The 16,198-nt window shown below is 44.8% G+C and overlaps 1 protein-coding gene across 2 annotated transcripts in view; it reads left to right on the forward strand.

Moving 5' to 3' along the window:
- The window catches only part of LOC138754136 (rho GTPase-activating protein 25-like), a 47,292-nt gene extending 35,439 nt beyond the window's left edge, over positions 1-11,853 (forward strand). Inside the window, exons 9-11 of one of the 2 annotated variants that reach the window (XM_069917994.1) lie at positions 1,520-1,704; positions 2,908-3,455; positions 8,019-11,853. In XM_069917994.1, coding sequence (XP_069774095.1) covers positions 1,520-1,704; positions 2,908-3,455; positions 8,019-8,220 — 935 coding nt within the window. In that variant the 3' untranslated portion in view covers positions 8,221-11,853. The remainder of the gene's footprint in view (positions 1-1,519; positions 1,705-2,907; positions 3,456-8,018) is intronic. The other variant, XM_069917995.1, reaches the window with a different exon arrangement.
- Positions 11,854-16,198: the final 4,345 nt, after the last annotated feature.

Genomic DNA, 16,198 nt, shown 5'->3' on the forward strand with positions numbered 1-16,198 from the left:
GGTGCCTGCTGCAACCCTCTGGAATTTATTCTTGTCCTGAGAGTTGGTGGCTCCGTACCAGGCAGTGATGCAGCCAGCCAGAATGCTCTCCTCGGTACACCTGGAGAAGTTTACGAGAGTCTTCGGTGACATACCAAATCTCCTCAGACACCTTGCAAAGTGTAACTGCTGGCGAGCTGCCTTTGTGATTGCATCAACGTGGAGGTTCCAGGACAGATCCTCGGAGATGTAGACACCCTGGAATTTTAAGTTCTTGACCCTTTCCATGACTGAGCCCTCGATGAAGACTGGGTCATGTTCCCCTGACTGCCTCCTGAAGTCTACAATCATCTCCTTGGTTTTGCTGACATTGAGTGCGAGATTGTTGTGGTTACATCATTCAATGAGCTGATCTATCTCCCTCCTGACACTTCCTCATTGCCATTTGTGAGTCTGCTGACAACTGTTAAACAAACTAACTGCAATACAGAAAAATAAATATTCATAATAAATAATGTGGTAAGTAAGAGTCCTAAAACGAGACTCTGGTTAAGTTTGTTGTTTTAATGTCTGTTGGCAACTATACCTGAACCTGGTGGAACAAATCATGTGGACCCTATACCTCTTTTCTGATGGCAACAGCAAGAACAAAGTGTGCAGTGGGTGGTGTGGATCCTCGATGATTGCTGCTGCTCTCTGATGGCAGTGTTCCCTGTAGATGTTCTTGAAGGTGGGGAGGGTTTTTCCTGTGATGTCCTGGGGTGCATCCATTCTCTTCTAACAGTTCAGCACCCAGAGGACTGCAGAGGAGAAATTGGCTGCAGTTCATGTGGAGATGAGAGTTTTATTAGGAAGGGTTCATACTGTAAGCAATTAAAGTGATCATTCAAAATGTGCCAAGTTCTGTCTTCTTGCATCACTGACTCATTCTTGTATTTCACTTAATCTACATTTCGTATTTGGCTTCTGATAGGCATCTGATACGCCTGGTTGGTGTACCAGTCAGTGTGACGCTGTTACAACGGCAGCGACCCAAGTTTGAATCTGGCGCCGTCTGTAAGGAGGTTGTACATTCTCCCCGTGTCCGTGTGGGTTTCCTCCAGGTGCTCCGGTTTCCTTCAATCCTCCAAATCGTACAGGGGGTTGTAGGTCAATTGGGGTACAGCCTGTTACCGTGCTGTATGTCTAAATTTTAAAAATTTAGAAACTTAATGTAAAATTCTGCAGATCTTGGTGCTGGAGAAACTCAGCAGGTTATGCAGCATCTGTAGGAAGTAAAAGGCAGTTTTGGGCCTGAGCCCTTCATCAGGAGAGCCGAAAATGAGGCAGGCACTTGAATAAGAAGGTGTGGGGGCGGGGAAAGGATCTGATTTTCTGACCTTCAGGGCTCAGGTCCAGAAACCTCGACTGCTTTTTACCTGCTGAACTTCAGCGGCGGTTTTGTGCACTGCATATGTTGTTCCTTGGCGAATGGAAAATATGCATTTTAAAAATATAAAATTCAGCAGATAAATTATTCAATCTACTTCTTTTGTGGCAGGAACCCCACAAATTCAGAAACTGATGACTGTGATGATCAGCAACCATGATGAATTGTTCCCGAAACACAAGGATAAACCACCTTCCCCCTTGAAGTCCGACAGCAAGAAAGCTTCCATACAGCGAAGCATGGTTGGGTGGGGCGCGTCGGCCACTGACATGGGATCAACAGCTGGTGCTTATGAGGTACAATGATCGCAGAAAGACCTGAGTTAATAACTGGCTCGCTCACGGCAATCATTCCGAACTACCATCAGAAGGACAAAGCCTCTTCATGCCTTGTTTTTGGTCAACAACTGGCACTTAGTTATTTTTTTTAAGATCTCTTTTTTTTCGGAAAATTTTATTTTTCATTTTCAACAATGACAAATACAATGTTTATCCATAATCATACAGAGAAATAAAATGATGCAAAAATAATACATAATTTTATATTTTCTCCCCCCCCACCCTCCCTAAAATAGGAAAAAAGCCAACCCGAATTTATCATACATCATTCATTGATTAATTAAATTTCAAATTTACATATATAAATCTTAAAATTAACTAGGGTGAGTTGGAGTGGAAGCAGCAGGTGCCATAGATGAAGTCTTACCAATAAAATCCATATACGGTTTCCAAATCTTATAAATATTTTCTGGTTGATTCCTTAAATTATACATTATTTTCTCCAATGGTATACAGTTTTGTAATTCTATTTGCCATCTAATCAACCCCATGTTATTGTCTAGTTTCCACTTTACTGCCATACATTTCTTTGCTACTGCTACTGCTACACTTAGAAACTTCCTCTGATAAATATCTAACTTCAAACCATGAATGTCCCCTAGCAAAAATACTTTTGGGTTTTTCGGAACTTGTATCTTCATAATTTGTCCCAGTAAACTACTCACATCTTCCCAAAAAGGTTCCTACCTCTTTATTACATCGAAAACATTGATCAGAGCAATTTGAATCAAGTCCGTGTAATTTATGTGGCGTATAATTGGTGTAAAAAAATTAAATTGTAGTCAATACTTTGTTAACTCTCCCTAACTCGTAACTCTCTACTTTTCTTGGTCCATGTGCCAGTCTAAGAGTCTCTTAAATGCCCTGTGTCTGCGTGGGTTTCCTCTGAGTGGTCTGATTTCCTCCCACCTTTCAAAAACGCACAGGGGTTAGTCGTACAGCACGGTAACGGGCCATTTCAGCCCACAATTCCGTACTGCCCAATTTACACACAATTACCCTTCACTCCTGGTACGTTTTGAACGTTGATTGGGTGGCACAGGTTCATGGGCCAAAAGGGCCGGTTACTGTGCTGTATGCCTAAATTTAAAAAAAAAATTAAATAAAAAAAAATATTTGTAATTATAGAAGTTTTTAACAGTAATTTCTTTCTGACTCCAGCTCAGCCAGTTTGATGGGGTTGACGAAAGCCCACAAGAGAGTGAAGTCAGCTGCTGGAATGAATGCCCCAGGAAACGAACACAAACACTTCCAGCCAGCAGCTGCACCTTGAACTCAGGTGGTGAAATGTCCCACAGCGTTAATACAGTTAGTTTCAGTGCTGATTTCTCCAGCAAACACAAGTCCTTCCAAGAAAACATCGGCGAGAGACATAAAAGGAGTTACTCTCAGGACATTATGAAGACACCAACTGTCTTTCATCAGGACCCCACTCATGAGAATATTATAAAGCAGTCTGGCAATTCTCAGAAAAAGGACTCCAGCGAATTACCAGTTGTGGAACTGGGAGACTCTGGGAACTCCTGCCTCAAGATCAGTCAAAGCCTCTCAACGAAGACCCAAAAGGATCGAACAAAAGTGGAAAGCACAGATGAACAAGTGGAGCTTGATTTGGGAGAGATAAGCATGGAACAGATACAGAGTCAGCTCATCGAGTTAAGGCAGGAACTAAACAATCAGAAGCAGAGCTACGAGGAGAGAATTGAAAGGTAAACCAGCAAAACGTAAGCTGTTTGAATGGGCTGAGTAGACAGCGTCCTTCTGTCTGAAACAGGAGATTCAAGGTTCATGGCCCCCTCTAGACACTAAGCTGTGCACTTCCTTTGCAAATGTGGTCAGCACTGATTGAATCTCACCATTTAAACAAATTTCAATTTTCTCTCCTTCTATCTTTTCACACGTCTGCCACTTTCTTGCCTATTTCTTACCCGTATCCCCTTTATGCTCCCCTTGCAATTTACTTCCCCATCTCATTTTGCTTTGATTAGGCATTTTGTCTCCATCTTCTCTCTTGTTAAATGGTCCAACAAGTCCGTCATCAGACTAATTAGGGCAGTGGTTCTCAACCTTTTTCTTCCCACTCACATTCCATCTTAAGTAATCCCTTTCTAACCACAGAGCATGCCATAGGCACTCTGTGGTTAGTAAGGGATTACTTAATGTGGTATGTGAGTGGGAAAAAAAGTGCTTGAGAATCACTGGGCTGGATGGCTCACTGGACTGCATTGTTACTCTGAACAGCGGCTTTGATCAGTGGTTCCCAACCTTTTTTTTGTCCACTCACATACAACCTAAAGGATGCCATAGGTGCTCTGTGGTTAGTAAGGGATTGCTTAAGGTGGGATATGAGTGGGAAGGGAAGGTTGAGAACTACTGCTCTAGACCCCATTGTTACTGAAATATTTTGCTGGAGAAAAAATGTCATTGGCCCATTTCCTTTGGAGTGATGAAACCGTGCACATAACGAGTTAAGTAGGTACGATTAAAACAGTGGTTTTCAATCCTTTTTCTTTCCACCCACATCCCACCTTAAGCAATCCCTTACTAATCACAGAGCACCTAAGGCATAGGGAATTCTTCAAGTGGAATTTGAATTTGGGGGGCAGTTAGAAAACCACTGATATAGATGATGCACTGCTTGTGATCCTTTCGATGTAGCTACCTGTATATATTATTAATACTGTTAAGTGAATAACTGAATGTCTTCCATTGATCTTGTGAGAGTGCACAGTGCTTGTGGGCTATTAATGTTGTTAGTCAATGCGCTTGGTGCCTATCATTAGTTTTGTCAGTTAATCCACTGAGGATCACCCATCAATCATGAATTCAATTAGTCCCCGTACAGAGTGCAGTGTTGGTACATCATCAATGTACTTAGACTTTTATCAGATGTTTACGTACTGTGCCCACGAGCCATGCAGGATGTTAATGCGCTGGTTTTCTCACCTCAATCCTGTGTAATGGAGTACAGCCCTCCTTGCTATTGATTGCTGTGGTGCACTGAGACAGCAGCAAGCAAGCAAAAAACTTGAAAGACAAAACAACAGGCTTTATTCCACTCAAAATCTGAACACCAGTTCATGCCTTGGTGGCTCCCTGTGTGACTGGCTCAGAAGGGGCCGGCTCAGGTCTATATTCGGCAGCCGGCCAGGTGGAGTCAGCCCCCTAGGGGGTCTATTCAGGTTGGACAGTTGGACTCAGCCCCTGAAGTAATCTTCCTGCAGGTACAGAGATCGCCCCCTGCATTAGGCTGATGGTCATATCACAATTGCGTAGATGGTGCACTGTGTAATGGAGTGCGGCACTCCCTGCCATCAATTATGTAGATGGTGCACTCTGTAATGGAGTACAGCACTCCCTGCCATCAACCGTGTAGATGGTGCTCTGTGTAATGGAGTACGGCACTCCCTGCCATCGATCGTGTAGATGGTGCTCTGTGTAATGGAGTACGGCACTCCCTGCCATCGATCGTGTAGATGGTGCTCTGTGTAATGGAGTACGGCACTCCCTGCCATCGATCGTGTAGATGGTGCTCTGTGTAATGGAGTACGGCACTCCCTGCCATCGATCGTGTAGATGGTGCACTGTGTAATGGAGTACGGCACTCCCTGCCATCGATCGTGTAGATGATGCGCTGTGAAATGGAGTACGGCACTCCCTGCCATCGATCGTGTAGATGGTGCTCTGTGTAATGGAGTACGGCACTCCCTGCCATCGATCGTGTAGATGGTGCTCTGTGTAATGGAGTACGGCACTCCCTGCCATCGATCGTGTAGATGGTGCTCTGTGTAATGGAGTACGGCACTCCCTGCCATCGATCGTGTAGATGGTGCTCTGTGTAATGGAGTACGGCACTCCCTGCCATCGATCGTGTAGATGGTGCACTGTGTAATGGAGTACGGCACTCCCTGCCATCGATCGTGTAGATGATGCGCTGTGAAATGGAGTACGGCACTCCCTGCCATCGATCGTGTAGATGGTGCTCTGTGTAATGGAGTACGGCACTCCCTGCCATCGATCGTGTAGATGGTGCTCTGTGTAATGGAGTACGGCACTCCCTGCCATCGATCGTGTAGATGGTGCTCTGTGTAATGGAGTACGGCACTCCCTGCCATCGATCGTGTAGATGGTGCTCTGTGTAATGGAGTACGGCACTCCCTGCCATCGATCGTGTAGATGGTGCACTGTGTAATGGAGTACGGCACTCCCTGCCATCGATCGTGTAGATGGTGCTCTATGTAATGGATTACGGCACTCCCTGCCATCGATCGTGTAGATGATGCGCTGTGAAATGGAGTACGGCACTCCCTGCCATCGATCGTGTAGATGGTGCTCTGTTGATGATGAGTCATGTCAGATAGTGCACTATGTTTCTTCTGTTCATTGTGCTGCTCCCATCAGTCTTACTGATGGTTTAATATGTTTACATCAGTCCTGTTAAATTGAGTGCTGAGCCTGCCATCGAACACTCTATGTCCCCCTGTCAACCTCGTTAGATAATGTACTCTGGATTTTCCGTCAGTCTGATGAAAGTGTACCAGTGTTTGCTATCCTATCTGTTCGACGGTGCAGGGTGTAGCTGCCCCCAGTCCGATTACTGTATCTCAATCTTAGTACAGGTACAGTACCCCTTATCTGAATACCCCAAAATCCGAAATTTTTCTCGTCTGTAGTCCCATAAGGTAATTTGTAATAGAGTTCAGAAATCCCGATTGGAAAACGGGACATAGTGGATGCATTAATGAGTGTAGATTTTTCATTCTATGTCTACTTCAGTTCATTTGTATTGTAATGTGAATGCACGTATCTTTAAATCCGAGTGAATGAGTGCATTTTTTAAATGGTGTTCCAAAATCCGAAAAAATCCAAAATCTGAAACACTTCTGGTCCCATGCATTTCGGATAAGGTTACTCGGCCTTTATCTGGTGCTCTTTGCCTCTGCTATCTGATCTGATAAATATGCACTGTGGGTCCTGTTGGTTGGCATACTACTTATCTACAACCCAACCTATTGTGAGTGGTGCTGTTAAAGACCACGCAGTGAGTCTACTACCAGAGCTGTTTGCTTGAAAAGTGAAATGGTACACATGAACACATGGTTCACAGTACTAAAGTGGACCTTTGGATGTTTGAAAGCAAACCTGTTCATATTTTTAATTACTTTGCCAAGTGCAGGAACTCCTTTACAGCAAGAAGCACTGTCACGAACATGTTCTGGTCTCCAGAACATTTGAACTGACTGCTCCATATAAGTACACATTCCTTAGAATTCTCTTTCAATTCGTTAATCAGAGTCGCGCCCCTTACCCAATGGTTAATAAGCTTTTACAACCATACCAAATAAGGAGGCCCTTATCAATTGTAGCTGATAACAGGAAAGAAAGGAATGCAACCAGCTTCCCTCCTCCAGTCAATATTTAAAAATTCTCCCACTGTGTACAACATCACCCTTGTCAGAGGGTACTATGTGAATGTACCACATGTGATAGTTCACTGTACGTCTACTTACAATCCTCTCAGATGCTGCAATGCATTTGTGCTAACTTTTTTGTTGTGAGATCATCGTGGACACTAAGCGACATGCGAGTCTGTCATTGGTTGGATGGCATAAAAGACCATAAGACATAGGAGCAGAAATGGGCTGTTCAGCCCATCAAGTCTGCCCTATCATTTAATCATGAGCGGATCCATTTTCCCACTCAGCCCTACTGCCCGGCCTTCTCTCCATAACCTTTAATGCCCTGGCTAATCAAGAACCGATCAATCTCTGCTTTAAATACACCCAGTGACCTGGCCTCCACAACCTCCTGCATCAACAAATTCCACAGATTTCCCACCCTCTGTCTTCAGAAATTCCTAAGTATCTCTGTTCTAAGGGGACACCTTTAATCCTGAAGTTGTGCCTCTTGCCCCAAGTTCTCCCACCAAGGGAAACAACCTTTCTATATCTACTATAAGAAAGTAGATATATACCTGTGTGTCAACAGTCTACTATGTTCAATGGTTCTCTTTATGTACTGCCAATCCTGTTGGCCAATAGACTTTAAATCCACCACCAATGGTTCACTATTTGGATCTATGACGATCTTGTTACATGGTGCACGGTAAGTCTACCATCCAAATGATTGGATGTTCCATCAATGGTGCCAGATGGTGTTCTGTATCTCCACCCGCTTCAATGGTGCATTCTGTTGAAATTTGACAGTTGGTTAGAACTGGTAGGTTTTGCACTTTGACAGCATTCACAAAATCAATACCCTCTTGTTTGCAGTGTTCTGAGGGAGAATTATGAAGTTTGGGCCAAAGTGGTGCGACTCAACCAGCAAATGGAGGAAGAAAAGAGGAGGCATGAAGCGATGGAAGCCAAGCTGAGTGACACAATGCATGCCCTGGAGAGAGCTGAGAAAAGCAACCTGCTTCTGGAGAAGGAGCTGAAGGACTTCCATCAGGCAAAGAGCGGAGCCTCAGCTTAAGCCCTCAGCAGTCCCTGGCCTCGGAAACTCCTTCGATGGTGCTCTGCTGTTTGTAAACAAAAGCCTTTCTCGTGAACGGTGACTCAACGGGCGGAGACATTATACATGAAGGTACTGGAGCAGGAAACCATGCCATGGATCAACTGTGAAAGGGGATGCATTCCCCCAGCAAACACTTGGTTATGAAATAACAATGGATTGCTATTAGCTACTGCCATGTGTCTTAACATTTTGGACCGAATTTGTGCTTAAATATCTCATCACAGAATGTTCTAGAGTCGAGAAGTAAATTCTGTCATCTTCCATTGCTTTTATTCTCCTTTCTCTCCCTCTTTCTTATGTTTGCAGTTACTCCTGGACACCATTTGGAATCAATGCCAATTTCCACAAGCACATGGATGACACACGGTCCGACCTGACCACCCTTGATCCTTACAGCCAAGTGATGCGTTTCTCTCCTGCCATCCCATCTATGTTCGCACCTATGGCTGTTGGCCTGGACTCACAAGATATAGGAGCAGAAGTTGGCCCATCGAGTCTGCTCTGCCATTCTAATCAGGAGCTGATCCAGCCCCACACCCCGGCTTTTTCTCACCGAAACCCTTGATGCCCTGACTAATCAAATACCTGTCAATCTCTGCCTTAACTACACCCAACGACCTCACTTCCATAACTGCCCATGGCAACATGTTCCACAGACTCTTGACGCTCTGAAAATTTTCCATATCTCTGTTTTAAATTGACGCCCTTTTATTCTGAAGTTGTGCCCTCTTGTCCTAGACACCCCTGCTATGGGGGACATCCTTGCCACATCTACTCTGTCCAAGCCTTTCAGCATTCAAAATGCCTCTCTGCCCTTTCTTCCTTCCTCCCCCAGCCTTTTTATTCCAGCGTTTTCCTGCTTTTCGCTCATACCTTGATGAAGAGCTCAGGCCCGAAACATTGGTTATACATCTTCGCCTCCTATGGAGCACTGCAGGACCTTCTGAGTTCCTCCAGAATTTTTGTGTATACTGTAAGCTCCAGTGTGTGTGTGTGCTCAACCAATTCAATTGTAAAATCTCATCCTCGTTTTCAAACCCCTCCAAGATTTGCCACTCGCTTCTTCAGCCCTCCATCCCTACAGGACATTCCTGCCCCTGCAAGTGTAACCTCCTGCACAACCCAAATGTTAACCACTGTGCCCTCGATGTAGGCTGCGTGAAGCACGAAAGTCTGCAGATGCTGTGATTGTAGTAAAACACACATAGAAATGCTGGAGGAGCTCAGCATAGGAGGTAAGGATATATTCCCGACGTTTCGGGCCTGAGCCCTTCTTCAAGGAAATTCGTCAGCTGAAATTTTCCGATGCTCTGACAGAGTCTTGTAGACCTCTATGAAGTCACCTCTCATCCTTCTTCAAAGCTCTAGGAGAAAATCCACCTTGAACTTCTCTGCCCGTTCACACAGATTCTCCCCTCTTCCATGATTTTACTCACCTGCCTATTATCTCCGTCTAATTCTCAGGTGAAATTTTCTGTGGCAGTAGCTTTGTGAACCACCTTGGGGTGATTTACAACAATGACGTACACAAAATATTGCTTGGAGATGGCGAATGTTGGAAACTGGAGCAAAAAAATAAACTGCTGGAAGAAATCAGTGGGTCAAGAAAGGAAGTGTCAACATTATCACCCTCCTAGTTCTCTCCACCGTTACCCTCTACCATCTGGCTTTGCCTGCCTGTCTCCTTTTATCCTTCCTTTGTCCACCTATCAGCTACTTGGCCCTGTTTCATTTCAATTTAATTTAATTTAGACTTACAGCACAGTAACACGCCCTTCTGGCCCATGAGCCCAGTTGCCCTCATTGACCTACAATCCCAAACTTTTTTAATGGTGGGAGGAGACCCACACAGATTTGAACCCATGTCGCTGGCGCTGTAACAGCATTGTGCTAACCACTGCACAAACCATGCCTCCTTCACTCCTCTGCCTCTCCTCTTCATACAAACATCTCTCCCCGTCCTCCTGATGCAGGGTCTCGACCCGAAATATGGACAACACCTTTCCCCCCTACAGATGCTGCTTGACCCACTGAGTTTGTCCAGTGGTTTGAATTTTAATACAGAATGCTATTGCTATATCTGATTGTTGTAATGCAACAGAAGTTGCTTTCATGTAAAGATTTAAACAGATACACCACTGATAAATGATTTTTAATATCTTTTCCTTAAGTGGAGGGCAACGTGTGTGACTTGTTTACTAATTGTACGAGAATCATCACGAGTAATAATTGCGTGGTTAATGGATGGATATTTAACAGCGTTGAAGAATGGTGGGACATTGGGCTCCAAATCCATAGATCTCTCAAGGTCACTGTGCGGGTTGATAGGACAGTTGAGAAAGCCTATGGTTTGCTGGGTTTCATTAATTAGGGGATTGAGTTCAGGAGTCGTGAGGTCATGTTGCAGCTCTATAAATCTCTGGTGAGACCACACTTAGAATATTGTGTTCAGTTCTGGTCAGCTCATTACAGGAAAGATGTGGAAGTTGTGGAGAGGGTGCAGAGATTTACCAGGATGTTTGCCTGGACTGGAAAATGTCTTATGAATATGAGGCAAGGTTGGCAGAGCTGAGACTTTTCTCTTTGGAGCGAAGGAAAACGAGAGGTGACAACACCTTTCCAAGGTTATGAGAGGCATAGATAAGGTAGACAGCCAGCACCTTTTCCCCAGGGTGGGAGTAGCCAACACCAGAGGACATCTGTACAAAGTGAAGGGAGGAAAATTTAGGGGAGACGTCGGGAGTAAGTTTTTTTTTGCAGACTTGTGGATGCCTAGAACGCATTGCCAGGTGTGGTGGTGGTGGTGGTGGAGGGTGGAACGATAGGGGCATTTAAGAGACTCTTAGGCACATGGATGAAAGAAAAATAGAGGGTTATGAGGGTTTTATTTATTTTGTTGGGTTTTTTTTGGTAGGTATATATGGGTCATTACATTGTGGGCTGAAGGGCCTGTAGTGTGCTGTAATGTTCTATGTTCTATAAATGATTATGTTACAGCTGATCCATTTGGGAAGATAAAGGAACAAAGGCCCAACAATCTTCACTTAGCCCTAGTTTATTTTTGTTATGCTATTTCTGACTCAACAATTGATAGCTCCAAATGTACACCAAGTTGATGACCATCAAGCCATTGGAAAATATGAAGGGAATTAATTGATCTTGATCCTTCATGAAGGGGCAGCAAGGTTGGCGTGGTGGTTAGCCCAACACCTTTACATCACCAACCATCAGGACCAGGATTCGAATCTCGTGCTGTCTGCATGGGTTTTCCTGGGGGCTGGGGGAAGGCTTTGTTTGTCTCCCACCGTTCAAAATGTACCAGGGGTAATTGGGTGTAAATTGGGCGGCATGGACTCGTGGGTTGAAATGGTCTGTTACTGTGCTGTATGTCCAATAAAAGCAACAAAACTTGCTTAATGCTCTCAGTAGATTGGTGTAAAGAGAAAAAAAGAGTTAATATTTCAATTTGGAGATTCTACATCAGAGCTGGGAAAAAGAGAAAGAACAAGTTTGTTTCAAGTTAATACACAAAAGTGCTGGAGAAAGTCAGCAGTGTCCATAGGAGGCAATGATGTCTCATCAGCATATCGGGCCAAAGCCCTTAGTCAATGATGTCTCATCAGCATATGGGGCCTAAGCCCTTAGTCAATGATGTCTCATCAGCATATGGGGCCTAAGCCCTTAGTCAATGATGTCTCATCAGCATATGGGGCCGAAGCCCTTAGTCAATGATGTCTCATCAGCATATGGGGCCTAAGCCCTTAGTCAATGATGTCTCATCAGCATATCGGGCCGAAGCCCTTAGTCAATGATGTCTCATCAGCATATGGGGCCGAAGCCCTTAGTCAATGATGTCTCATCAGCATATCGGGCCTAAGCCCTTAGTCAATGATGTCTCATCAGCATATCGGGCCTAAGCCCTTAGTCAAAGAATGGGCAAAAAGCAGACAGGCACCTGAATAAAAAGGGGTGGGGGGAGGAAGAAAGGACAGGGGGAGGAGCACAAACCAACAGGCTAAAGATCAGAGGTGAACTTGGATAAGGAGGGGGAGAGGGGTGCCTCTGTGAATGCAGAGGAATAGGGAAAGGGGAGGGGGGAGGAGACAGACAGAGCGAGAGGAGAGGCAATGTAGGGACTGGGAAATGGAGAGACAGGGGGAGCAGGGCCAAACAGAAACCAGAGGTTGATGCTAATGCCATCTGCTTAGAGAGTGCCCAGACAGAATGAGGTGCTGTTCCTCCAACTTGCGGTGGTCTCAGTTTGGCAGTGTATTAGACCGTGGGCAGATATTTGTTTCTAATTGCAGAGACAGTGAGGGTGCACAGCGATCGGTGGTACAGCCTCACGCATTCAGCAGTCTGGATTCAATCCTGACCCATATGGAGCTTGCACATTTTCCCTGTGACCATGTGGGGTTTTCTCCTGCCTCGATCATGAGTTACTTGTCCACTGTAAACTACTCCTGGTAAAGGAGGGTGGCAGGTGAATTCAAGATTATTTTCTTATCATATAATAAAACAAAAAATTGTGTAATCCACAAAAATTGCCCAGCACCCTTACAGTCAGAGAAAGATAAGCAAAAAGAAAATCCTCCCAGGGATACTGAAGGTTGATGTTGAGATGAAGAAGGAGGAAGTGCTAGATCTTCTTAAGAGCATTCAGATTGATGCTCCTGGGAGCAGACAAAATATATCCCAGGTTACTATAGGAAGGAAAGGAAGATGTTACTGGGGCATTGACGATCATCCTTGTGTCCTATGAGGAACCAGAGGATTGGAGAATGGCAAACGTAGACCCATTATTTAAAAAGGCAACAGGGAGAAACTGGGGAATTATAGATCATTAAGGCTGATGTCGATGGTGGGCAAACTATTGGAGAGGACTCTTAGGGACAGGACAGGGTTAGAGAAACAATCTTCTCAGCAATAGTCAGCTTGGCTTTGTCATTCCTCCTGCATAATTATGAAGAAGTGACAAAAGAAATTGATGAAGGGCAGTAAATGTGGTGTATATGGATTTTAGTAAGGCATTTGACATGGTCCCCCATGAGAGACTCATTCAGCAAGTCATGAGGCATGGGATCCATGAAACATGGATGTGGAATTGACTTGCCTGCAGAAAGCAGGGGGTAGTAGTAGATGGAATGTATTCTGCCTGGTGGTGTTGCAGAACTGGTGGAGTTCCATAGGGATCCATTCAGGGGCCCCTGCTCTTTGTGACTTTTGGAAATGACCTGGACATTGAAGGATGGGTCAGTAACTTTGCAGATGACGCAAACGTCAGAGGTGTTGCGGATAGTATAGAAGGTTGTCATAGGTTACAACAGGATATAGACAGGATGCAGATTTGGTTGGAGAAGTGGCAGATGGAATTCAATCCAGATAAGTGTGAGGTGATGCATTTTGGAAGGTTGAACGAAGGTGGAGTCAGTGGTTAATGGTGGGATTCTTAAGAACGTGGAAGAACGGAGGGACCTTGGGGCCAAATCCATGAATTTTTCAAGTTTGCCGTGCAGGTTGATAGGGTAGTAAAGTCAGCTTATGGTATTCTGGCCTTCATTAGTCGGGAAATTGAGTTCAAGAACTGTAAGGATATGTCACAGCTCCATAAAACTCTGGTTCGAGCACACTTTGAATATTGTGTTCAATTCTGATTACCTCATTACAGGATGAGGAAACTTTGGAGAGGGTGCAGAGATTAATCAGGATGTTGCCTGGATTGGAAAAAGTAGTTTATGAAGCCTGGATCACACATCTAGGGCTTTTCTCTTTAGAGTGAAGAATGAGAGGTGACTTAATAGAGGCCCATGAGATTATGAGAGGCAGAAATAAGGTGGACAGAGAGCGCCTTTGTCCTGGAGCGACAGCAGAAAAACCGAGGACACCTGTACAGGTGAGAGGAAGGAAGTTTAGGGGAGATGTCATGGGTAGGTTTCTTACACAGAGAGTAGTGGGTGTCTGGATAGTGAAACAATAGGGGAATTTAAAAGACTCGTGGATAGATACATGGATGAAAGAAAAATAGAGGGTTATGGTTGTTGTGTAGGTTTATTTAGGTGGACGTAACGTTATGGGCTAAAAGGCTTGTAAGTGCTGTAATATTTTGCGTTCTATCTATATTCTAAAAGCTGTTCCATGTTGCATAACTCCATGATCTTTGAAGAAAGGGATCATCTCTGACATGTAAAATGAATAGTGATCATCTGGTTGATGGATTGATGAGGGGGAGAAAGGGAGAGAGAGGCAGACAGAGGAAGAGAGAGAGAGAGATAGACAGACAGGCAGAGAGAAACCAAAGTGATATGTCTAAGCTGTGAAATGAAGAGGAAATTTGAGGAGCTGATCAGATGTAGAGCTTTTTTGATTGACAAACAATTTTTTCCCCAAAAAATGGACATTATTCACAATAAATTATTGACAAGAGGAGAACCGTTTAAAGTTTCTTCCCACCCTTAGTTTTGTATCCATACATTCCCAATATTGTACATTGTTACATTCATTTCTATTTATACAGTTACTACCCCTGTGGCAACTTGTCGCTTCTACCCCCCCCTCCCCACCCGTTGTTTGAGGGACTTCCCCTTGATCTCAGCCCCTCAGTACCCGGTAACGGGAGGACTCTAGACTTTGCATCCTTCCCCACAGTGCCCTCACGTTGGCTGCCCCAAGCCTCAGTGCATCCCTCAGCACGGATTCCTGCAGCCTGGAATGAGCCGGACAGCAGCTTTCCCTCACTGACATCTCCGTGAGCTGGAAGATCAACAGATTTCAGGAGGACCAAAGTGTGTCCTTCAACAAGTTGATGGTCTTCCAGCAGTTCTGGATGGCTGACTCTGTGCACGTCCCTGGGAACAGCCCATAGATCAGAGAGTCACCTGTCACATTGTTGCTGGGGATGAACCGTGACAAGGACCCTTGCATCCTTCTCCACACACTCTTAGCAAATCTGCATTCAGTAAAGAGGTGGGAGACTCCACTCCACCACAGTTATCTCAAGAACAATGTGAGTGGTGGATGATGTTCTGGTTGTACAGGCACACAAAACATTACTAGATATACTTGTGTAATTGTCGATACCGTGTAAAAGTTGAGCCCCCTTTTTTGGGGCCAATCACCTGCCCATCTGAGCTCCTAATGCCCCAACCATGGATCCTTGCCAAGTCAAGTCACCTTTATTTATGGTTCATACCATGCTCGCACGGTAAAGACGAGATAGTGTTTCTCCAGGACCACGGAGCCTATTTACATAAATATAAGTTAGAAGTTGATCACATTAAAATATTAACATGTATACAGTGACAGTTCACGGTACATTATCCATATATGTCCTGGGAGTTCAGAAGCCTGTTGCCCAATCTGGACTTCAGGGCCCGAGTGCTACGATACCTCCTCCCAGATGGCAGAAGGATGAACAGTTTACATGAGGGATGTATGGAGCCCTTCACAGCGTTTATTGCCTTTCACCTGCATCGAGTGTTGTAGACGTCCTTCATGTTCGGAAGAGAGCCCCCAATGATCTTTTCCACTGTCCTCTGCAGGGTCTTTTAGTCCAAAGAGGTACAGCTTCCAAACCCAGGCGATGATGTAATTGCACAGGAAGCTCTTGATATATCCTCTGGAAAATGTAGTGAGGATGGAGGGTGGGAGATGCTTTCCTCAGCCTTTGTGGGAAGTAGAGGCGCTGCTGGGCTTTCTTGGTGATGGAGCTGGTATTAATGGACCAAATGAGATTCTCCGCCCAGTGCACTCCAAGGAACTTGATACTCTTGATACGGTCAAACCATCAATGGTCAGCGGAGCGTGGACTGCAGCGATCAAGGGGAGGAGGGATGGCTGAGTGAATAGAGAGTGAAGGGGGAGGAAAAAAAACTGGAAGGGGGGAGGGTCACTCTCCAGCCAGATGCATAACATCGACTTTTCCAGTACTGACCTGTTC

Source organism: Narcine bancroftii, chromosome 2, assembly GCF_036971445.1.
Source record: "Narcine bancroftii isolate sNarBan1 chromosome 2, sNarBan1.hap1, whole genome shotgun sequence".
Lineage (NCBI taxonomy): Eukaryota > Metazoa > Chordata > Chondrichthyes > Torpediniformes > Narcinidae > Narcine > Narcine bancroftii.